This window comes from Pelodiscus sinensis, chromosome 29 (genome assembly GCF_049634645.1).
Source record: "Pelodiscus sinensis isolate JC-2024 chromosome 29, ASM4963464v1, whole genome shotgun sequence".
Taxonomy (NCBI): Eukaryota; Metazoa; Chordata; order Testudines; family Trionychidae; genus Pelodiscus; species Pelodiscus sinensis.
The window spans coordinates 13,539,705-13,562,071 of record NC_134739.1 but is presented as its reverse complement, the minus strand read 5'-3'; the positions used below and the strand labels follow the sequence as shown (position 1 = coordinate 13,562,071).

General features: G+C 59.5%; 2 protein-coding genes across 3 annotated transcripts; one reads left to right on the top strand and one right to left on the bottom strand.

The window, feature by feature from the left end:
* The first annotated feature begins 6,924 nt into the window (after window positions 1-6,924).
* SCRN2 (secernin 2) lies at window positions 6,925-13,099 on the top strand. 2 transcript variants are annotated; one of them, XM_075911534.1, is made up of 9 exons: window positions 6,925-7,077; window positions 8,896-9,070; window positions 9,200-9,381; window positions 9,615-9,814; window positions 10,225-10,440; window positions 10,682-10,847; window positions 11,260-11,440; window positions 11,703-11,872; window positions 12,523-13,099. In XM_075911534.1, the coding sequence occupies exons 2-8, from the start codon at window positions 8,897-8,899 to the stop codon at window positions 11,859-11,861; spliced, it is 1,278 nt and encodes a 425-aa protein (XP_075767649.1). In that variant the 5' UTR covers window positions 6,925-7,077; window position 8,896; the 3' UTR covers window positions 11,862-11,872; window positions 12,523-13,099. The 2 variants fall into 2 exon arrangements, with proteins under 2 accessions (XP_075767649.1, XP_075767648.1); XM_075911533.1 differs by having other exon boundaries at window positions 12,411-13,099.
* LRRC46 (leucine rich repeat containing 46) lies at window positions 13,073-22,333 on the bottom strand. The gene is made up of 8 exons (XM_075911536.1): window positions 22,209-22,333; window positions 21,436-21,538; window positions 20,737-20,845; window positions 17,389-17,435; window positions 16,832-16,941; window positions 15,314-15,383; window positions 13,911-14,077; window positions 13,073-13,571 (listed from the first exon to the last, which is right to left on the bottom strand). Exons 1-8 carry the CDS (start codon window positions 22,216-22,218, stop codon window positions 13,180-13,182), a joined length of 1,008 nt encoding a protein of 335 aa, XP_075767651.1. The 5' UTR covers window positions 22,219-22,333; the 3' UTR covers window positions 13,073-13,179.
* Window positions 22,334-22,367: the final 34 nt, after the last annotated feature.

Genomic DNA, 22,367 nt, shown 5'->3' with positions numbered 1-22,367 from the left:
CCCTCCCCCCGGCACTTCGCTGGGCCATCCCGGTGGCTGCAGAGGCAGGACACGTCTCAAGAAGGGACATGTCAGAGGAGCTCCCAGCCGTCTCCTGTGGCTGTCCCATGGGGTTTGGCACGTGGCTGCCGGAGGAGGGATGCTCACCATTGCCACACTGGCCTGGTTTCCTAGCACGGGGCAGGCGTGATGAAATGGGACACACCTACCGATGGCAGCCACTGACTTTCACCTGAAATTTGTCGTTGCCACCAGCTGGGATGGGGAAATTGACGCCAGCCCTGCTCCCTGACTTTGAGGGGCTTCTAGCCCTGTGGACCAGCTTCCGGGCTTTATGGACCGTTGTCTGATATGGGTATCCGTGCTACCCTAGCACCCCCAGGAAGTGGGGGTCCTCTGTGCTGGCGCTGTGCAGTCACAGAAACGCCTCTCGGCCTCAGAGCAGCCAAAGGAAAGGTGTGGGTGGGGGAAACTCAGGCGCGGATGAAGTGACAAGCCCAAGGTCACACCGCAGTCAGTGGCGGAGCTGGGAATAGCATCCTAGTTTCTTGCTCTGCCCTCTTTTCCCCTTGCGTTGGCAGGGAGCAACCCAGCCAGTGTGACTTTGCTAAAAAACAAACAAACCACCCACCAAGTTGGTTTAGGCTCTAGCCTCTGTTAAGAGACTCACTTTCTTCTAGATCAGTGGTTCCCACTCTTTCCGGCATCACGCCCCCTTTTTGATTTTTGAGAACCCTCATGCCCCCCCAATAGCAGCAAAACTTAGGGGGGGGGGAGGGCTGGGTCGCCTCGCACCCCCCCTGGAATTTCTTCCTCAGTTTGGGAACCCATGTTCTATATCCAGGCAACCCCATGGACACGTCTTTGTGTGTTATATCCCTTCCTCTGTCTCTGCTTTCTTCAGGCAGGAAGCTCAGAGACGTCTTTCGTATATATTTATACAGCACCGTGCACACTGGGGCCCCGGTCTTCGGGCTGGTATTACAGTAACACCTCACAGCCCCAACTGAGTTCAAGGCTCCATCGTGCTTGGTGTCGTACAGGTGGAACCTCTCTCATCTGGCACCCTCGGGACCGGACCAGTTGCAAACGAGAGTTTTCCAGACCGTGGGAGGTCGATATTGTCTAGCAGGATTACCAACACTGCCACTGCGTGCTGGGCTTTTAGAGGACATTACGGGGTAATTAGAGCTAAATAGCAGCACAGAACGCTGAGCGCCAGGCCTGGTGGCTGCAAACACACTTTATGGGACCGCGGGAAAGGTGGCCACACCCATGACAAGTGGACATCTGGCCAACTCGAATCATTCTGGACGACAGATGTTTCTGGGTAAGAGAGCTCTGGACGAGAGAGGTTCACCCTGTAGACACACACAACAGACACAGCGCTTGCCCCACGTAGACAAGAAGGCTACGTCTAGACTGCAAGCCTCTTTCGAAAAAGAGCGTCTAGACTGCAAGCATTACTTTCGAAAAAGCAAGACGCTTTTTCGAAAGAGCACCCAGGCAGTCTGGATGCTCTCTTTCGAAAAAGCCCTGTTTGCATTCAAGAACGCCTTTTTTCGAAAGAGCACTTTCGAAAAAAGGCGTTCTTCCTCGTGAAATGAGGAGTACTGCCATCAAAAGAAAAGCCGCATTCTTTCGATTTAATTTCAAAAGAACGCAGCTGTAGTCTAGACGCAGGTGAAGTTTTTTCGAAAAAAGGCTACTTTTTTCAAAAAAAAACCCTGCAGTCTAGACACAGCCGAAGTGAGAAGCCTTATTCCCATTTCACAGGTAGAAAACTCAGGCCCAGAATGAGGCCAGCCCAGATCCCCATTGAGGGGCCGAAGCGACAGGGCCCTTCTATGTCAGAACCCAGGACCCCGGCTCCTCCGTGTCACAGTCCAGTGCCTCAGCTCTGAACGACCCTTCCTCTCGATAATCTGGATGGAGGCACCTCCTGCAGCGATAATGACATCTCTGGAAGAAGTCAGCTTTGCAAAGCTTCGCTTACCCTGGGCCCGTCCTGTTTATCTGACAAAGTCACATCAAGTCTCTGCATTGGCCCCTCCTGGTTTTGACACCCTCGTGCGGAGCCAGTTTCGCACAGGAGCTGGCAAAGTCTGGGGATGGTTTTGCCGGCCTGCGACAAAATATTATTCCTGCCCAGTCCTGCTTTGCATCCCTGAAGGATCTCGATCTGCTTTTGACGCAGAGCTCGGTTTACCCGCCACGGAAATGCAGCCACTTCTGGGGCGGCGCGCTGCTGCTGGTGTCACAGCCCATAGCAACACCATAATCCAGTGGTGCCCAACCTTCTCGAGCCTGCAGACCCCTTTTCAATCTGTTAACATTTTACAGATCCCCCTCCCCCAGGGGAGCGGCAGGATGCGGCAGACAGAGCCTGCCTTGGCCTGCGCTGTTTCTGTAGCTTCCGCCCCTCTGTCCTCTGCCCATCCACGGAGGATACGGCGAGGGAGCTCTCATGGCCAATGGCAGCCCTGCCCGGAGCCCTGGGGCAGAGAAAAGGAAACGAAAAGGATCAGGCTCCACTGTAGGACAGGGAGGGGGGAAGGCTGGAGTGTAAACGCAGCACAGCTGGTGGTGGGCAGTCGGAGGGTCCCTCCTGGGTATCAAGAGCCCACCCTGAAGGTGGGAGGCAACGTGCGTGCGGCCGGTCGCAAACGGCGAGCCCCGGGCGAGAATCCCAGTCCGGTGATGGGCCTGATCCTTCCTTTTCCTTCCCTAAACGTCCAGTACTGCCACGGGGCCCCCAGGACCGCAGGTCGGGAACCACTGACCTAGTACAACAACCCCTGAAATGGCCGGAGTGACCTGAATGCAATTTGGGGTGTCACTGGGCCAGGACAAGGGGGTTACCGTGCCCCCTCTCTCGAAAAAACGGTTCGTGAAGGCCTTTGCCCAGAGCTGCTCCGAGTGACCCAATTCCATGCGTGGCCAGAGACGGACGCCCTTGTGCCATGCGGCTTTGGAAACCCTTTTCTCCCTCCCAGCAGGGAGGAGGAAGGGGCGTCCGCGCCTGGCACGGCCTGTCTGGGCACGGCTCAGGCTTTTCCTCTCTTGCTCCCACCTTTGTGACTTTTTCTTCTTCCCCTCAACCGTCCACACTGCGGCCGGCCGCCCCCTCCCACCAGTAGCCACAGCGTGGGCCCCGGAGGAGCCTGAGCAGAGATGCAGCATATCCCAGGCACGCTCCGCTCCCCCAGCCCGGAATCCTCCGCAGGGCTCTGCATGGGGCTAGACCTCAAAGAGGGCCAGCAATCAGCGAGAAGCCCTGTCTCCCTGCTGCAGCCCTGGCTGGTGTTTCCGGCCTAGAGGCAGTGCTGATGCCAGAGCCTGGCAGAACCGGTCTGAGAACAGGGACCCAAGCGAGGTGGAAAGCCACGGGCAGGGCGTCGCCCAAAGCGCCGGTGACTCCTCCAGCGCTCCGGGGAGCGGCTCTCTCACTTTCTCCACCCTCACTCCTCTCCCGGGCCCAGCTGGGGCGCGCCGCAGGGAGGTACAGACCCCATCCAGTCTCTCAGCTGATTTCATCCCGCACGTGGGTTTCACAGCAGGCGTTGGCCGGCGAGGGAGCAGGCGTGACCCAGCCAGTGTAACTCGCACTGCTCCGGGGGGTGCACGGCGGGTGTGAGCCACCCCGAGAGGTGTGCGGGGAGCAAAAGGGGTGACACAAGAGAAGCCAGGGCACTATGGGAGACAAAGGGGGCCAGGAGCCCCCCTAAAGTGTGAACCCCTGGATTTCATTCTTGAGGTCTGCTTAAAGCTGGCTCCCCGGGCAGGGAGATTGTTATAAACAGAGGGAGGCGAGTGATTAAGATAGTGAAAGGCTGGGCACTCAAGGAATTGAAGGATCCTTAGATCATCCAAAAGCCATTGCCGGGTGCTCCGCTTAAAAGATGGGGGGGGAAAATCGGACCATTGCTGTGAAACTTCTCTGAAATGTTCTGGAGAAAGGGGGAAACAGGGAGGTGGCGAAACCGGCAGAGGATGCAAAATTACTCAAAATAGTCAAGTGCCAAGCTGGCTGCAAACGGTCCCCAAGGGATCTCACAAAACTGGGTGACGGGGCAACACCAGGGTGGCTGGGATTCAGTGTTGATCCTTGCAAAGTCCTGCGCCTGGAAAAACAGAATCCCAACTAAACACACAAGAATGAAGGGCTCTAAACCAGCTGTGAACGCTTAAGAAAGATCTTGGAATCGGTGGGGAGAGTTGCCTGAAAACATCTGCTCAGTGAGCAGTGGCGGTCTGCAACGCTCACCGAATGCTGGGAATCGTTAGGAAAGGAATAGATAGTAAGGGAGAAAATATCATATTGCCTCCGTGTAAAGTCCTGCTACATCCACACCTGGAACTGCATGCAGGTCTGGCCACCCCATCTGAAAAAAGATGTCTTCGGTTGGGAAAAGGTACAGAAAGGGCAACGGACGTGATTGGGGGAAGGGGCAGCCTCCGTACGAGGAGAGATTAACAAGACGGGACTTTCCAGCTTGGAAAAGAAATGACTAAAGGGCAGGGGGCAGTGTCAGAGGTCTAGACAATCAGGAATGATGTGGCAAAACAGAACCAGGAAACGTTATTTATTCATTCACCAACCGAACACGAGAATCTCACCCAGTGAAATTCATCGGCAGCGGATTTAAAAGAGACGATTTCCCCGCGGGCAGCCCATGGAACTCAGCCAGGGCCTGGGGGAAAGGCCCAGACTGTAACAGGGTTCTAGTAAGAACAAAATAAGCTCAAGGAAGATGGGTCCATTAATGGCTGGTAGCCAGGACAGGCAGGGACTGGACGACGGGGGAGATCACTGGATGGTTCCCTGGTCTGTTAATTCCCTCCGGGGCACCTGGCGCTGGCCACTGTCCACAGACAGGACACCGGGCTGGATGGACCTTTGGTCTGACCCCGTCTGGCTGCTCTGATGTTCTTATATAGAACCCAAATGTGCCTGTCCCCTGTGACGTAGTGGGGGTACCTTGCTGGTGGCTAGGCTTGAGTTGTGAGTGACCCCCGCTGGCTGATGGCTGCAGCACGGCCCAGCAGGGCAGGGGATGAGTCATTATGCAAGGGGGCTTCGAACCTGTCTGACCAGTTATCTCCCAGGGAGCAGGACAATGGGGAGAAGGGGAGTGGAGCCCTGGCTGGGGGCAGGGCTGGAAGAGAGTGAGTTAGGTTTCTGGCTGGTATCATGGAGGAAGCAGCCTAGGCAACGGGCTGGGATTTAGGGGCCCAGGCTCCCCCATCTCAAGGGGGGCTGAGGCATCCTAGGCCTGCCCTGGAACCAAATTACATCTGTGCTGTATCCTGGAGAAGCAATAAACTTCCTCTGTTCTACTGGCTGGTGGAGTCTGTCCGTGCCATTACGGGGTGCAGGAGACGGGAAAACCCCAATGAGCCCTCACACCCCCCTGTACCCACTAGACTCCTCCCCTTCCAGAGCTGAGAGAGCCAGGAGTCCTGATGAAGTTAGTAACAAAGGCAGAAAGTCTATTTAAAACGTTAGGGCTAACCAGTGCCCCGTAACTGACTTGCCAAAAGACGCCAGAATATGTCCATGTTAGAGCCGAGGGGGTCTATAATATTTTTATTTTTATTTCTTGTATATAGGAACCAGACGATGTACCCAGCGTTGCTCGGGTCCTTAGCTCAAATACGTACGTTTTGTTTTTCTTCATTTACATCCTTGCTCTGGGGCGGGCCTGGAGAGGAGGGGCTCAGTCTACAGGCTGTTCCAGGGAGAGAGGACAACCCCAGCCCTTTCTCACCGCAGCAGCTTGGGGCCAGGTGAGAAGCGCCTCCCCTTGGCTGCTGCCACTCCAGCGGGCACAGCTGGGGGAGGGACAGGCTGGGGAAAGACAAACAGACACACCAGTTCTCTGCAATGTATAGTAAGTAGCTAGCTGCCCCTTTCTCCACTCCTGCCCCCTGCTGCCCCAATGGGGTTATAGCTGCCCTGGTCCCCTTCTCTGCTGCCCCCTTGTGGTCATTCTACAGAATAACTGTCCCTCCTATCAGACCCTCCCCTACCCATTTTACGAAAAACAATCGGATTCCAGGCACATCCCGTTATCCTGACACAACTGGCCCCTGACCTTGCTGTAAGTTATGGCATAAGAAGGCTGCCTACCAAATTCGGGGGGCTTACCATTTAGGAGGAGTTCATCAACAAACTGACTCAGAGACGGACCGACACAGAGACATTTCGAAAATAAACTGTAGATTAGACACGGTGCTCCTGTCAGCTAATTGCTAAGTTAACTGTCAAAAAACTAGAGTTCTCAAGTATCTTAGTGACCCTTGGAAAGAGGGGATGTGTGTGTGTGGGGGGGGGGGAAGGGTGGTTGGGATCGGTTCCCCCCCCCACTTGCTGCTTGGCTTGTACTGAGCATGCTCAGTAACTGGACTGACGCCGCTGCCCTCACCCTTCCTTCCACCCCCATCACAGCATGCACAGGTTGCTTCCCACCCCCCCACCAAAATCTGAAAGGGGGCCCCTGAAAGAGAGAGCGGGTCTCTCGGGCAGGTGCAACCGCCCTGGCCTGGCAAAGGCAAAAGGGTGAAAGCTGGTTGGAAAATGGATTTTAGCTGAGAGCGCCCAGCCAGCCCTTCCATAGGGTGTGTGTGTTTGCTAGGGGACCCCATTCACTGGGGGGGAGGGGTGTTCGCTAGGGGACCCCCTTAATTCCAGGGGGGTTCGCTAGGGGACCCCATTTATTCCATGGGGGGTTGCTAGGGGACCCTGCTCATCGGGGGGGGGGGGGGTGTTTGCTCATTCCCTAGGGGAATCCCAGCCAGACCGACCCGAGCGCGGGGCTGAGGCTGACCCGGGCCAGGCACGGGTGCCAGGGCGCCCCCTAGCGGTGGGCCCAGCTGCAGCAGGACGGGCTCTGGGCGGGTCTCGCCGAGCGATTGCTGGGTTCGAGTCCCGCCCGGGGAGGCCGGGACACGGCGATGGGCCCCGCCCCGCCCTTGCTGTAGCAGCCTCCAGCCGCGGGGCGCCGCCGCTGCCTGCTCGGAGCCGCGGAAGGGCCTGGGGGGGCACGGAGCCCGGAGCGGAGGGAGGCTGGACAGGTGCGGAGACCCGCTCCCCGGCCCGTGCAAAACAGGCGGGGGGGAAGGAGTGAGAGAGACCCCCCGGGTCGTGCAAAACGGGCGGGGGGGGAGTGAGAGAGACCCCCCAGGTCGTGCAAAACGGGCGGGGGGGGAGTGAGAGAGACCCCCTGGGTCGGGCAAAACGGGCGGGGGGGGAGTGAGAGAGACCCCCCAGGTCGTGCAAAACAGGCGGGGGGGAGTGAGAGAGACCCCCCCGGGTCGTGCAAAACGGGCGGGGGGGGGGAGTGAGAGAGACCCCCTGGGTCGGGCAAAACGGGCGGGGGGGGAGTGAGAGAGACCCCCCGGGTCGTGCAAAACGGGCGGGGGGGGGGAGTGAGAGAGACCCCCTGGGTCGGGCAAAACGGGCGGGGGGGGAGTGAGAGAGACCCCCCAGGTCGTGCAAAACAGGCGGGGGGGGGGAGTGAGAGAGACCCCCTGGGTCGGGCAAAACGGGCGGGGGGGGAGTGAGAGAGACCCCCCAGGTCGTGCAAAACAGGCGGGGGGGAGTGAGAGAGACCCCCCCCGGGTCGTGCAAAACAGGCGGGGGGGGAGTGAGAGAGACCCCCTGGGTCGGGCAAAACGGGCGGGGGGGGAGTGAGAGAGACCCCCCCGGGTCGTGCAAAACAGGCGGGGGGGAGTGAGAGAGACCCCCCCCCCGATCGTGCAAAACAGGCGGGGGAGCAGTGAGAGACCCCCCGGGTCGTGCAAAACAGGCGGGGGGGAGTGAGAGAGACCCCCCCGGGTCGTGCAAAACAGGCGGGGGGGGGGAGTGAGAGAGACCCCCTGGGTCGGGCAAAACGGGCGGGGGGGGAGTGAGAGAGACCCCCCCGGGTTGTGCAAAACAGGCGGGGGGGAGTGAGAGAGACCCCCCCGGGTCGGGCAAAACAGGCGGGGGGGAGTGAGAGACCCCCCCCCCGGGCCGTGCAATGCAGCCTGTAGGAGAGATTCGCCGTTTGCGGGCTTGTGGGGGTGTTTTGCGGGAGACCCCCCCAGCAGAGCAAGGAATCCGTGTGTAGGGACCAGCTGCTCAGGCTGGGGAGGCCAGTGGGAGGGAGAGGAGGAGGCCTGGGACTGCGACTGTAAAGGGTGTGAAAGGAACAGGGGGTCAAGTGGAGGTGTGGGGAGGAGGGGGCCAGAGAAGAAGGGCTGCAGATGGGGCGTGCTGCGGCCCGGGGTGCAGTGTCTGTGGATTGCCCCCCCCCCGTGCACCGGTCTCTGTGATACACCCCGCCCCGCCGTGCACCGGTCTCTGTGGGTCGGGCCCCCCTCCTGTGCACCTCTGCCCCCCAGGCCTCCCCCTCTGCACCGGCAACTCAACCGGAAATGGCTTTAATCCCAGGACAAATAGTTTAGGGGACCCAGGTTGGCCTGGGCTAAGCCTGGCCGCCTCTCCCCACCGGCCCCCAAGGCCTGGGGCTTTCCAGGCCTCTGCGCTGGGTCTGACCCCATGATCCAGAGGCCCAAAGCCGGGGAGCGGTGCTGGCCCAGCAGCGATAGGGGGCTGGAGCTGCGAGTGGGCCTCTGTGGGTCACGGGGTAGAGGGCTGCAGAATGGGAAGATCCCCTCTCCTGCTGTCCCCGGGGGCTGACCCATGCTCGCCCTGCCCCAGAGCACCCCTGGCATGCCCGGCCTCGGGAGGGGGTGTGGTACCAGCGGGCCGAGGGGGGACTGATTGCAGGAGGAGGCGGGGGGGTGCCCGGGGCTCTGCCGGGAGGGGGGCTGATGACTCCTCCCCCCCGGGAGACCTGGCTGCGACGGTCGCAGGTGACCCCCCGCTCTCTTCCGCTGGCTGGCTAGCATGGCCGAGCGGGTCCGCCCCGCGCCCTCCTCCTGCGACTGCTTCGTCGCGCTCCCTCCAGCCACCGCCGCCCAGGCCGTGATCTTCGGCAAAAACTCCGATCGGCCGAGAGAGGAGGTGCAGGAGGTCGTCTGTCTCCCCGCCGCCGCCTACGCCGGGGGGGCAAAGCTCAAGGTGAGCGGGCCGTGTGCCAGGGAGAGCAACCTCGGGACCCAGGTCTGGGGAGGCGAGCGGGGGCCCTGAGCCCTGGCTGGGAGAGGGAGCCCCCTTTTGCTGACGGTCTCTTCTCCCGCCGCGTCCTAGTGCACGTACATAGAGATCGAGCAGGCGGCGAGGACCCACGCCGTGATCCTGAGCCGCCCGGCCTGGCTGTGGGGCGCCGAGATGGGAGCCAACGAGCACGGCGTCTGCATTGGGAACGAAGGGGTGTGGACCAAGGAGCCCCTCGGGGAGGGGGAGGCCCTGCTGGGGATGGACTTGGTCAGGTGAGAGGAGCCGGCCTGTATCCCTGTCGGCGGGGGGTGGTGAGTCCAGGCCCCTCTGCTGGGCTGTGATCTGAGACTGGGAGCCGCCCGGCTCAGCCCTGCGGCTTGCACTGCTTTGCCGCCCCCCGGCCGTTCTCTGCCTGTGCGGGGGCAGCCTGGCCGGGATGCGTGCCTGGCCGAGGCAGAGCGCCCCTCCGTGGTTCCCCCGCCCAGCGCTGCTCTGTGTGCCGCAGGCTGGGTTTGGAGAGAGGCCGCTCGGCCCACGAGGCCTTGCAGGCCATCACGGCTTTGCTGGAGCGCTACGGCCAGGGCGGCAGCTGCAAGGAGGAGCCGACCCCTTTCGTGTATCACAACACCTTCCTGCTGGCGGACCGGCAGGAAGCCTGGGTGCTGGAGACGGCCGGCCGGTACTGGGCAGCGCAGAGGGTCCGAGGTGAGCGGGCTGAATGCAGAAGGGGGGGACTCCAGTCCCGCTTTGCCCCAGCAGGAGGCGCCGCGGGGGAGCGGTTAGTCCAGTCTCAGCAGGGTTGTGTCTGCGCTGAGGCGGATGAAAGCCGAGTCCTGCTGGGGGAAGATCGGGCACATGGGCAGCCCAGATAAAGGTGGAGCCTCTCGCTGACCCCTTCCCAACTTTCTTCCCGCCTGCTGCCTCTGGTGGCCTGTGTGATGAGTTTGGCAGGTCTCTGCCCAGTTCGCGATGCCCAGCGTGAACAGGCCCCGGCAATTTGACTCTTGTTCTCGCGCCCGGAGAGGGGTCTCCCTGGGGCAGGCGCTTGCCCGGCCGGAGTGCGCTGTCCCGTCTCGAGGGGCGCCCGCCCGGGCTCTTCCTGTTTCGTGTTGCAGAGGGGACCCGCAATCTCTCCAACCAGCTGAGCATCGGCACGGAGATTACTGCGGAGCACGTGGGGCTGAGGCCCCATGCCCAGAGCCAGGGCTGGTGGGATGGCGACGGGGAGTTTGACTTCGCCGAGGTCTTCTCTCTGGCCCACCAGCCCGTGCGCATGGAGGCGGCCAAGGCCCGGTACCGCGCTGGCAAGGAGCTGCTGCAGCAGCATGCAGGTGGGTGTGAGGGCCGGGGCTGGTACCTGTGTCGCCCTGGGACCATCCCCGCGAAGGGTCGGAGCTGCTGGGCCCTTGGCCAATGAGAAGGGAGCAGGCGGGATAACCTAGCGCTCCCTCTGGGTCGTTGACCAATGGCATGGTCTCGTCCCATTGGCCACCCGGAGCCCTAATCTGCGATTGGTCGAGGGGAAGCGTGAACCCGCCCCCCCCATTGGTTTTCCGTCTCTTGGCTTGCCAGGCCGCATCACGGCGGAGACCATCATGGGCATCCTGCGGGACAAGGCCAGCGGGATCTGCGTGGACTCGGAGGGCTTCCGCACCACGGGCAGCATGGTGTCCGTCCTGCCGCAGGACCCCGCCCGGCCCTGCGTGCACTTCTTCACAGCCACGCCCGACCCCTCCAGGTCAGCGGCTGCGCGGCCGCCGGGCGTAGGGAGCCGGGAGAAGACGGGGTGGGAAGGTTCAGCAGACCTGTGGCGTCCGAGATTCCTCAGCCAGCAGCAAGGATCCCCCCGTGCATGGAAGTCGCTGGGTGCTCAGGGATCGAGTCCCAGATGGGGAAGCTGACAGCATCCCCGCCGAGTCCCCTCCGCCGCCCTGATGGCCTCTGGCCCCCCTGCTGGCCCCCAGAGCTTGGCTCGCACAGGCGGTGCCCCCATCCCGTGGGCGTGAGCTGCTCGGGGAAACCCCCGGCAACTTCTGACCGAAAGCCACGGGCCTGCGCGAAGCTTTGCCTTGGCCCAGCCCCGTGAGGACGGTGTCGGGAGTCCCGGCGACTGCCCTGATCGTCTCGGCCCCCATTCCCCTCCCCGGCAGGTCCGTCTTCAAGCCCTTCGTCTTCGTGGCCAGTGTGACCCCGGTCCCGCAGGCGATGTCTCCGGGCTTCGGCGACGAGGACCCCGTCCGGAAGGTCCCTCGCTTCCAGCGCAGGGTTGATCGGAGGCACCAGCTCTACCGGGCGCACCAGGCCGCACTGCAGCTCCTGGAGACTGACCAGGTAACAGAGTGTCCTGGGGCTCTGCTTCCCTCTCAGATGCAGAGCGAGGCTATGGACAGCCTCGCCTGGCCCCAAGTCCCCACTGCACCGGCCCTGGGCTGCCCAGCTGCCTGCGGTGCAGCGGGCGGGTTGGCGCTGGGCTGTCTGAGATCGGCGGGGGAGGGAGTGAAGGGAGCCAGATCCTGGACTCCCTGCTCCACACCGTCCCCATGAGCGGCGGCTTGGGCTGAACCTGTCTCTTCTCCGCGGACCCACTCCACAGGAGCAGGGCCAGACGCTCCAGCAGACCATGCGGGAGCTGGAGAGGCAGGGCCTGGAGGCCATGAAGGATGTGCTGGCCGGCAGGATCCCCCTGAACCCGGAGGAACTGGCTGATCTCTTCTTGGACTGTGTGGAAACTGAAATCAAATGCTACAAATAATCCCCAGGCAGGTGGGTTTGCGGGTGGGTCGGGGAAGAAAGATGCCGCAGAGTTCATGCATTGGGGGCTGCACCCCTCTGCCGTTAGGGGCACCCCCCGATTTTGCCCGGTGCACCCGGACTGCGGGTTCGTTTGGGGGTAGTGTTTGCTCTGGTCTCGTCTCCCTGCAACGCTGGCTGCTCCCTGTGCTCAGTCACACCCCTGTCCAAGGCAGGACTGGAGCAAAGGCTCCTGGGAACCAGTGGCATTGCCCCGTGGCCCAGTATCTCACCGTGGTCTAATACCTGTGCGTAAGGGGAGTGGCTTGTGCCACAGCTCTCTGTGGGGTTGGGGGGATTGCAGGGGGGTCTCCTCTTGGGAACCCGAAAGCGCCTTCATGCTCGACACAGAATTGTGGCCCATAGAGACCCCAGGGCCCACGGTGCAGCGTCACGGGCTGCGCGTAGCCGGGCGGAGCGTTGCATTGTGGGGCGTGTGGTCGGCTGGGGCTGCGCCGTCACACCGAGGACAGCGTGGCTGAGCCATGGCCCTCCCGTTGGTTTGTTTCAGAGCCCTGCCCGCCCTCCCCCGGCTGGGTGGGGTCTGTTCGCTTCTGCCCCCCTCACTTCCTTCCAGCCGGGGCACTTCCAAGGAACAGAACGTTCGTTCCTCCTGTGCCCAGGCCGATTCCTAAGCTCCCAGCGGCTCCCTCTGGCTGCACTGACGGGACTGGAACTGCTGGGGACCAGAGCGAGGTCGCGCCGCCAGGATCGCTGCGCCGGCAGGGCGCCTTCTCCGGACCCTCCGCCTGGCATTTCTCAGCCGGCAGCTGGGAATCGTCCTGCCACGCCTTGCCTTGCACTAGCTGTCACTCCCAGTAAGAATCCGGAGGCTTTAGCAGTTTGAACAGGCCGGCGGTTCTAGGCCCGGCTATGGGGCTGGGAGGGGGAGAGCCGTAGCTAGTGAGAGGGAGCTGAATTTGGTGGCTGGGTTACCAGTGCCCACCTGGCTCCTTCCTAAGAGGAAACACGGCCTAGTGGTTAGAGCACGGGACATCTGGGTTCTCTTCCCAACTCGGCCTCACCAAGGGACCTCGTTTGGGTCACCTGTCCCTTCTGTAGCAGGGGGAGGAGCCCCACCGGCCCGCCCTGCGTGGAACCGTGATGCGGCGCAGCGCTAGCCCCGCCCCACCAGGGCAGCAGGACGGAAGGTCCCAGGCAGATGGGCCAAGGTGGAATAAAGAGGTTTTACATTTGTCACACACTCCACTGTGCTCTTTCCGCGGGGCCGGCCCGGTCGGTCCCACGTGCCTTTGCAGCGGGGCCTGGCCGGGCTGCCGTCATTTCTTTGCTCTTCTGGCTGCAGGTTTAGCACCAGCGGGCGCCTCCCCTTTCAGGGCCTTGAGGGGGGCGCCGCGCCCACCCGCGCGTGAGGTGCCAGGCCGTGGGGAGCCTCCGGCCTTCGGCAGAGAAAGCAGCCGAGATCCGGACTTGGGTTTGGGGTGCGGCTCACGCAGCCTAGGGGCTGGCGATCTCCCTCCTGCGGCTCCCTCCTCCGCTGGGCGAGGGGCCCGGTGGCCCTCCCAGCTTCCTGGGCACACAGGGCCTGGCGGCTGCATCAGTCTCTGTCGCTCTGTGAGCTCCTCCAGCCGGGCCTGGTGTTCGCTCAGCGCCTCCTGCCGCCTCCTCTGGGAGCGACCAGCCAGCTCCCGGTGGAGATCCACAAGGAACTCTGTGCGGGGGGGGGGGGGGGGGGGGGAGAAGAGTTAGCACCACCAGCAGGAGTTAACCGGCTCCTGTGGGTTTCCTCACAGCACCCCCCTGGCAGGAGCATGGGGGGGGGGGGTCAAGCCCTCAGCCAGGCTCCTGGGCACTGCTGCAGGGCGGAGGGGTCTCCCCGTCTTTGGAAGGGGCGACCTGTCTGATCACCCGTCTCACCAGCACCAATAGTCACGCCTGTAGCCCAGGCCTGTGCAATCGAGGGGCAGGTGACTTTGTCTGGGTTCACCCCCGTGTACCAAGAGCAGAATCCCATGTGGTCTGAAATGGCTGCCAGCAGCTGCTTGGTCACCTTTGTCTGCGCAGAAAGGCCCCGTCAGCTCAGGGAAATCCGCTTCTTCCTCACTGGCGCTGTCCTCAGACGCGGGCTCCTCCTCTGTCGGCTCAGGGTCTCTCTGGCCGGGGAGGAGTTGGGCGTCCAGCTTCAGGAGACGGGGCAAGGCCCTGAGCACCAGCTCTCTGGAAAGACCAAACCCCAGTGTCACCGAGGACCCCGGAGCGCTCTGACCACCGCTCGCCGGCTCACACGAAGCGAGGCTGCAATGCAGCTGCCTCTGGGGTGGAACAAGGCAGTGAGCCTTGTTGGAGGTTAGGTCCATAAAAGGCTATTAGCCAGGGGATAGAAACGGTGCCCCTGGCCTCTGTCTGTCAGAGGCTGGAGAGGGATGGCAGGAGACAAATCGCTTGATCATTGTCTTTGGTCCACCCCCTCCAGGGCACCGGGTGCTGGCCACTGTGGGCAGACAGGCTCCTGGGCTAGATGGACCTTTGGTCTGACCCAGTACGGCCGTTCTTATGTTCTTATGAGCTGGGACAACTCCACACAACAGGCCTGGGCAGGAAGTGACGATGCCACAAATTGTAGCTGGGGAGGCAGAAGGGAATTACTCCTGGTGGCATGACGGGGAGGATGCCCACTTATCATCCTGGGACCCTGCAAACTACGCCATGGGTCTGGAATGGTCAGGAGAGGGTCAGAGGGGGAGAGAGCCCCCCGGCCACCACCAAGGGGCCCTGGGTCAGAACGGACATGGGCAGCAACGTGCCACCTCCCCAGCCCTGACCACGGGAGAGCCGCTGTAGGGCAGACCTCAGTAGCCACCCCGGGGGGCACGGAACCCGTTACAGCGCTCCTCCTGCTGGAAGGCTGAGCAGCAGATGAGCGCAGCTGGCCCGAGCCAAAGGGGACAGGGTTCAGTCCGACCTGCGTCACCAGGGGCTGTAAATACACGCGCCGGGCAGGGGGAGCCCAGGGCATCGAGGCGATTTGCATTTTTGCTCATGGAAGGAAGGAGCCACTCAGTCCCCGGGCTTGCTTGTTACCTGCCGTGGCCCTGGTCTCAGTCCAGGGGGAGCCCTTTGGGGGCCCAGTCCTGCCCTCAATTCCGGGCAGTGTGGCCCCGGTGCTCCAAGGCTCGTAGGCTCCGGCCCTTCTCTGCCGGGAGGCTAAAGAGCTTTGTGGATCTGGGCCTCGTTAAACATCCCCCTGGTGACGCTGACGTGTGTCCTGGCGGGTCTCCCATTTAAGGCACAGAACTCGCTCGACCCTGCTTAGCAACCCCCAGCCTACTCTGGAGGCACTCAGGTAAGGGGAGGAGGAGGAGGAGGTCCTTAGGTATTTAGTTACCTCCCGGGAGCTGGGCTTTCACTCTCGGCCCTGAGACTCACAGGAGGGGGGATTTCGGGTCGTCTCACCTGTAGCCGTTTTGGCTGGTGCATCCATTTCCGGATAAGTTCAGGATGAGGAGGCTCCCGGGCAGCTCTTCTGTACAGAAAGAAAGGGGGGGGGAGTGAATCTTCTGCTGGCTGTTCTGGTAGGGTGCAGGCCTCCTCGCCCCCCCCCCCCCCGCTTGGGCACCGCCAGTCCTCGCACTTTGCAAGCACTAAACAGTCTCTCTCTCACACACACACACACACACACACACACACAGCTGAGGAGACTGAGGCACGAGAGTCTCCCCAAATCAAATCACACCGCAACTCTGTGATAGAACTCAGGCGTTCGGATTCGCTGGTACTGTATCGTTAACAAGCAAGGTTCCCTTGCTGATTTCTCCCTGCCAAAAACTAGAGGCTGATCGGCACAGGCCTTTCGTGCCTATTCCTGGAGGCCTGCTCTGGGTGGAAGGGACAGATTGTAAGGCAGCTTTTTGCCCAGAAAGTGCTTCATTGCACACTCTGCCCTGGGAGCACCCAGATGGATTTGGTGTGAATCTGTGTTGGGTTGGTTTGGAAAGCAGCACGCATGGGAAGTGGCTACTGTGCTTAAAAGGTAGATACGGTATCGCCCGTGGGCATCGCTTCCCGGCTTCCTGCCCAAAGGAAACGGAAAATAAACTCGAAATTCTGATGCATCAAAACGTGTTTATGCCTGTTGAAGGCCACGGGACACAGTACACACACTTGGGCACTCTGCTGAATCAGCGCTTTAAGGAGGACACCGAATGCAAAAGAGGCCCTGGAGTGTCTTGGGAAAACATGGACTATTGGGCTGCAGCTTAAAAACCTGGCCCAGGTAAACGACACAGGACTGTTCGAATGTGGAGGAGGAGCTGGAGTCACATCATCTCTTCACTCGAGCACACGGCTCCTGCTTTTTAAAGCTGCTGCTCTTTGGACAGGAGACACGCACGAGCGAGCCCCTCTGCCGAACTGCCACGTGCTTTTCCCGCACCGGTGCATATCTCCGCTCGTATTCTTGCCGTGTGTGACACACAGAAGAGAGTTAACCTAAGGCAACACAGGAACGGCTGTGGCTACCTCCACAGAGGAGGAAAACATTGGTCAAACAGAAAAGAGACTCAAGGGGGAAGGCCAGAGGAGTGTGGCTGAGAGGTTAAAGTGGGGCACTTGAGATCAGAACTTGTGAAAGCCAAGACTAGTGGTTAGAGCAGTAGTAATCAGGACTCCTGGGTCCTATGCCCAGGTCTGCCATGGACTACCTGTGTGACCTTGAGAAAGCGGCTTAACCTTTCAATGCCGTGTAAATGGGGATATGACCATCTTTGTGCACAGGGTGGGCGTCTATGTTTGTTCCGGCTTTGCCATCCTTGGCTGGACGTGGCTAGGGATGTGCACGGTTACCAACCACGGTAGCTGTCCACCACGGGTCTGCCCTCGCAGCATGTTAAGAGCAATTAAGAATAAGCAGGAACAGCCAGATGCATGTATCTGAGTCTGTCCAAAAGAGACTGCCACCTGCACCTCTCCTACCAGAGTCCAGGGTCTCGATCCGGTTCTGCGACAGGTCCAGGAACTGCAGTTGCTTTAGGTCCCGGAGGTTTTCCACTGCATGGATGCGGTTCCCAGCCAGCGAGAGGAACCTGGGGGGGCGCCGGAGAAGGTGGGAGAAGCGGCATCAGTGCATGCGGGGGACTTGTGCAACAGGGAACGTAGCCGACCAAAACTGCAGTGTGAGCTTATGCTGATCTCAAAAGTCAGTGGAAAACCCGCTGTTGCCTTCGGGGGGAGTGAAAGGAAGCCAAAGGACTCGTCCAGCTGCGGCTCTGTGCCGGAAAACTTAAAACCGACGGGCAAAGTCTTGTGTGCCAGAGAACCGTGGCCACATTCTTGGGTTAAGCTTCCATGAAAGTGCTGATGTCGCTATGGACACCCAATCCTCCCTCCCACCCCAGGAAAATCCTGTGTTATCGTCTGGTCGCCACGTCCCCGCTGGGGAAAGTCCCCCCCCCACCAGAGCCGCTGTGCAACAGCTGCTGTGTACACACGCTCTGAACACAGTTCATCATGTCCCAGAGAGCCCCACCTACCGGAGGCTGGGAAGGCAGCTGAGATTCTCAATGGTCTCAATTTGGTTCTGCAAAACAAAATGATTTTTCTCCTCAGTGAAACCTATAGATGGCACGTCACATGATCACAGCATTAACTGGCCCTCCCGGCTCCTCCCTCCCCCTCGGACAGTCAACGGCACGTCACATGATCACAGCATTAACTGGCCCTCCCGGCTCCTCCCTCCCCCTCGGACAGTCAACTGGCCAAGTCGTATTTTACAGAGGAGGGAAACTGAGGCAACGAGAGACTTGTCCCAGGGCGCAAGGCCAATAAGGGGCAAGGCTGAGAGTACGAGGCTGAGAATGCAGAACTCCCCGAGTTCCGGTCCTGTGCTGACTCTTCTGCCGCATGATTCCTCCAGGGAAACTGCCCCCCCCATGAATCTCAGAGGTCTAAGGAGCAGTGGTGGGGAGAGAGGTGGCATTCGAGGGAAAGAATAACTTGCCAAAAAGCAGACTCTGGGAGCAGGCTTTCCAGGCCTGACACGTACCTGTGAGGCAGCCAGGTGTTACCCAGGAACCTATCCATAGGGATCACTCAGACCCTGCTCCGGCAACCTTTACACACACGTGCGGCGTTACCCAGGGAGGGAGCTGAGTGTAATAAAGACACGTCAGAGTTTCATGTGCGTATCTGCAGGGTCGGTCTAAGGGTCTGCCTGTGCCTTTAAATTGATATGGATGCACAGTTGCAGGCCAGCAGCTGAGTCCTTGCAGTGCTTGGGTACAGACACTGCCTGTGCAGACGGGAGGGGTTCACCCCCTGGTGTAAGTACTCCAACTCCAGGAGAGAGCTACGGCGACAAAAGAATTCTTCCCTTAACCTAGCACCGGCTATCCCAGGGATTAGATCAGCACAGCTCCAGCTCCTGAGGGTGAACTTTTCACGCCCTGGAAAGACGAGGCTACGCCAATGGAAGTTTCCAGTGCAGACCGACCTCAGGACGCCAGTCCTATAATCAGACCTGTTCAAATGGGCCCCAAAGTCAATGGGCTTTGCAGTGGGGCTGCATGCAGAGACCCCATTGCGGGAGTGGGGCCTATACATGCACATGATCTTAGCCAGACCTGCCAGATGGCTGGAACCAAAGCAGAACTCTATTTATTAATCCGAAGGGGGCTTTTTTAAAGGTCAGTGTAAAAACCAGATTTTTAAAAAAGCTGAAATGTTCTTATCATCAGTGTCACTTAGGGTATGTCTAGACTACAGGCTTGTGTCGACAGATACTGTCGACAAACCTTCTGTTGACAAAGAGCATCTAGACGACATCCAGTTCTGTCGACAAAGCAAGCCGCTTTGTCAACATGACAGTGTGGACGCAAAGGACAGTGTAGATGCAATAACGCCTTCTGGTGACAGAACTCTGTCGATAAAAGGCGTTATTCCTCATAGAATGAGGTTTACAGCCATCGACAAAACTGCTGAGTTCTGTCGACATTATGTCGACAGAACTCAGCGGCAGTGTAGACGCAAGTGCCCTTTTGTCGACAAAACCCTGTAGTCTAGACACACCCTTAGATGGTTCAGTTTCTGGTTCTTCTGCAGCTCAGATCATCAAAATTAAAAGAATTAAAGATCAGTTTTGCTTTTCCTTGGGTTTAGGCCATTTGTATATTTGTTGTGGTCACGTGTCTTTCAGAGTGGAAGGTCCCTCATCGTTACTTTTGTGTCTTTCTGGAGATAGTCACTGTCTGGCTCCCACGCCCTGGGACAAGGCTGTGATGGTTAGGTGGCTGTCGCTATGTGGCTAAATCCCTGTAATATTATCACTCTCATTTCACTTTGTATTAAGAACTTGTCCTTTTAGATATATCTTTAAATGTTCTTATAGAATCTCTGTAACATTTCTCCTAGAATTTTGTATTAAGAGACACTTTCCTTTTTATATATATATATATAGATCTCGTAAGAAAAAATGGCTTTTGAGCTCTCCCCTTTCCTTGATGGTCCTGTTGAAATGAATGAGCTGTGAATGGAGAATGAAAGGGGAGCACTTCCAGCAGCAGTTGTAAGGGTGGAGAAGGTCTGGGAGCCAGATCCAAGACAATACCTGTAAAGTGAGCTCATTAAGAAGACTGGACATACAGACGCCTTGGGAGTCAAGCAGCAAGTGCCCTTGGAAGAACTCTCTTTGAAGCAGCATTAAGAAAGGCGAGGTGATGACTAATTGGCTGCATGAGAGGGATAAATAGGCATCTTGCAGAGGGACCCCGGGTTTTCATCTTGTCAACATGGGGGGGGGGAGGAGAGAGAGAGAGAGAGAGAGAGAGAGAGAGAGAGAGAGAGAGTGTGTGTGTGTGTGTGTGTGTGTGTGTGTCATATGCATGGATTGATCTATGTATGTTCAATAAATGTGGCGTGTTGCCTTATCCCCCTGAAAAAGATCCCGGGTGCTTCTTTTAAGCACAACAGCTAAAGGGAAATGTGTAAATCCAAACACAAAATCGTGGCCAGGTGTCATTCTATGTCATACACTTTTCTAACATAAAATCTGGGCCCAACACCCTTGCCATTGTCTCTGTTTCTCACCCTTGGGGTGTCCCTCCCCAACACCGCATTCTTGAGAAACTGCTTGCCAGAGGAGAGTCTGACCTTATTTCAAAGCCAAACTATGTTCTTGCTTATAATGGACCTAGCACTGAATCCTTGAATGGCTCAGTGTGGGGAGGGGGTGCACAAGTCAGGTTAGGGGGTAACGAGGGGCTCTGGGCAGGGGAGAATGTATGGGGGGGGGGGGGAGCGGAGAGAGCCAAAGCTGCTTGCTCTTCTCCTTCCTGTCCGTCAGGGAGCAAGAGCCAAGTGCAAAGCTCCTTTGCTCCCTGTGCTCTCCAGCCAGCGTAAGGAATGCAGCAAACTGTGCACTTTCCCCTTGCTCCCAGATGAAGGGGAACAGCCAGCAATGTCCCCATAAGAAATGGGAGGGGGGCTTCAGCCCCCCTGCCCTCACTAAAGGGCTGCCTGGGGGGTTGGGAGGCTCAGGGCTGGAGAGCCTTTTCACCTGCCTGGTGATTCTCTTTTCTGTATGGTTTTATGAGACGCAACCCCATTCCAGGCACCTTCCATTTTCCTGGCACAACCAAACCCCTACATTGCTTTAAGTTATGGTAAGAGGAAGCTGCATCCCAAATGTGGTGGTCCTAGCTTTTACCATTTAGGAGGAGTTCTTGAAGACACAGACAAATAAACAGACAGAAAAACTTTCTCAACTATGTAGTAGATTTACTGGGGTATGCGAAGCGTTTGGCTGCTGTGAAAAACCACATCTGATCTCCAGAGGGTGCTGTCTCCCAGCCTCAGAGACAGATCAGGTCTGCTAAGTGTTTTACCTGTTGTAGGTAGAGACTGCGGACTTCTCTCAGACCCTGCAGGTTGCTGATAGCACGAATGTTCTCCCTGTCCAAACGGACGGTCAGCAGAGAGGCTAACGCCTTGGATCTATGGAGAAAGGCATTCAGAACAAATGTATGTAGCCAAGTCACTGGAATACAAGAGCAAAGGCAATCCTTCCGAGAGCCCCTTCAGAAAGAAGGATCCGGGACGGCTGGGAGAGCAATTTTCAGACTTTAATAAAGTGACAACCTTACGTTCACTGATCTGCTGGGTGAAGGCAGGAGTAAAGCAACCGGGTGCATTGTGGGTGTCTCTGCAGCAGCTCTGAGGAGGCCAGCGGGAGTTAGTCTAGCTCTGTGGAAGTTCCCCATCCCAAGACCCAAGGCCTGCTGCTTTGGGTGGGGAGAGCTGAGGGTCAGCTCACCTTAGTGTTAGTGACCTGCCAGTACCGTATGTCTCAAGTCACTACCTCCATGCCTCAGTGTCTCCCTCTGTAAGATGAGGATGATAATACTAACGTCCTTTGACAAATCCTTTGCTGTCTACTGATAAGCGTTTGGTAAGAGCTAGGGATTATCATTACATCTCCCCTGCCGTCTGATAGGATCCAGGGGGCCTCCCACCCACCCCTCCTTTCAAGGGACTCCCCCTCTTTGCTCCCTGGCGTCCCATTTCAGCAGCCGTCAGACACTCACATGCTCTCCGTGGTCTCTTTTCCGGCAGGGCAGGGCAGGTTCCTCAGGGCAATGAGAGAATCGGTGATGCTCCCCCCTCCCCTGGGGGGGCTCTGCTGAAGGCCTGGGAGCAAACACAGGGATCCAGAGTCACTTGGCGCCCCTAATCCTGCTCAGCAGGGTCAAGGGAATGTAGCTTTGGATTGCATTGGAAGCAGGGCCTGGCTGAACACAGTGAAAAGCTCTGGCCCTGCAAAACCCGCCCCCCACCTGCACCCCTGCATGCAATCTCCCCCACCCTATCTGCACCCCTGCATGCACCTCCCCCCACCACCATCTGCACCCCTGCATGCACCTCTCCCACCCCTGCATGCACCTCCCCCCACCCCATCTACACCCCTGCATGCACCTCCCCCACCCCATCTGCACCCCTGCACCCCCCATCTGCACCCCTGCATGCACCTCCCCCACCCCACCTGCACCCCCGCACCTCCCCACCTGCACCCCTGCATGCACCTCCCCCCACCCCATCTACACCCCTGCATGCACCTCCCCCACCCCATCTGCACCCCTGCATGCACCTCCCCCACCCCATCTACACCCCTGCATGCACCTCCCCCACCCCATCTGCACCCCTGCATCCCCCATCTGCACCCCTGCATGCACCTCCCCCACCCCACCTGCACCCCCGCACCCCCCCACCTGCACCCCTGCATGCACCTCCCCCCACCCCATCTACACCCCTGCATGCACCTCCCCCCCCAGGGCTGCGGTGCCCCGCTCGGGTCGCTCACCCCTGGGCATGGCCCCCGGGGGTTCTCCCGCCGGCGGGGGGGGACGCGGCAGGGCCCAGGCGGTGCAGGGGGTCGGGGGGAGGCGGGGCTGGGCCCGGAGACAGGAGCCCCCGGGGGGGGGGGGGAGGCGGGCCGGCGGCGGAGGCACAAGCCCAGCGC

Coding starts and splice junctions, on each gene's coding strand:
- SCRN2 (XM_075911534.1), top strand. CDS start 8,897: ATGGCCGAGCGGGTCCGCCCCGCGCCCTCCTCCTGCGACTGCTTCGTC. Junction 9,071..9,199: donor CCGGGGGGGCAAAGCTCAAG/GTGAGCGGGCCG, acceptor GCCGCGTCCTAG/TGCACGTACATAGAGATCGA. Junction 9,382..9,614: donor CTGGGGATGGACTTGGTCAG/GTGAGAGGAGCC, acceptor TGTGTGCCGCAG/GCTGGGTTTGGAGAGAGGCC.
- LRRC46 (XM_075911536.1), bottom strand. Junction 16,942..17,388: donor AGCTGCCTTCCCAGCCTCCG/GTAGGTGGGGCT, acceptor GCGCCCCCCCAG/GTTCCTCTCGCTGGCTGGGA. Junction 15,384..16,831: donor GATCGAGACCCTGGACTCTG/GTAGGAGAGGTG, acceptor CTTTCTGTACAG/AAGAGCTGCCCGGGAGCCTC.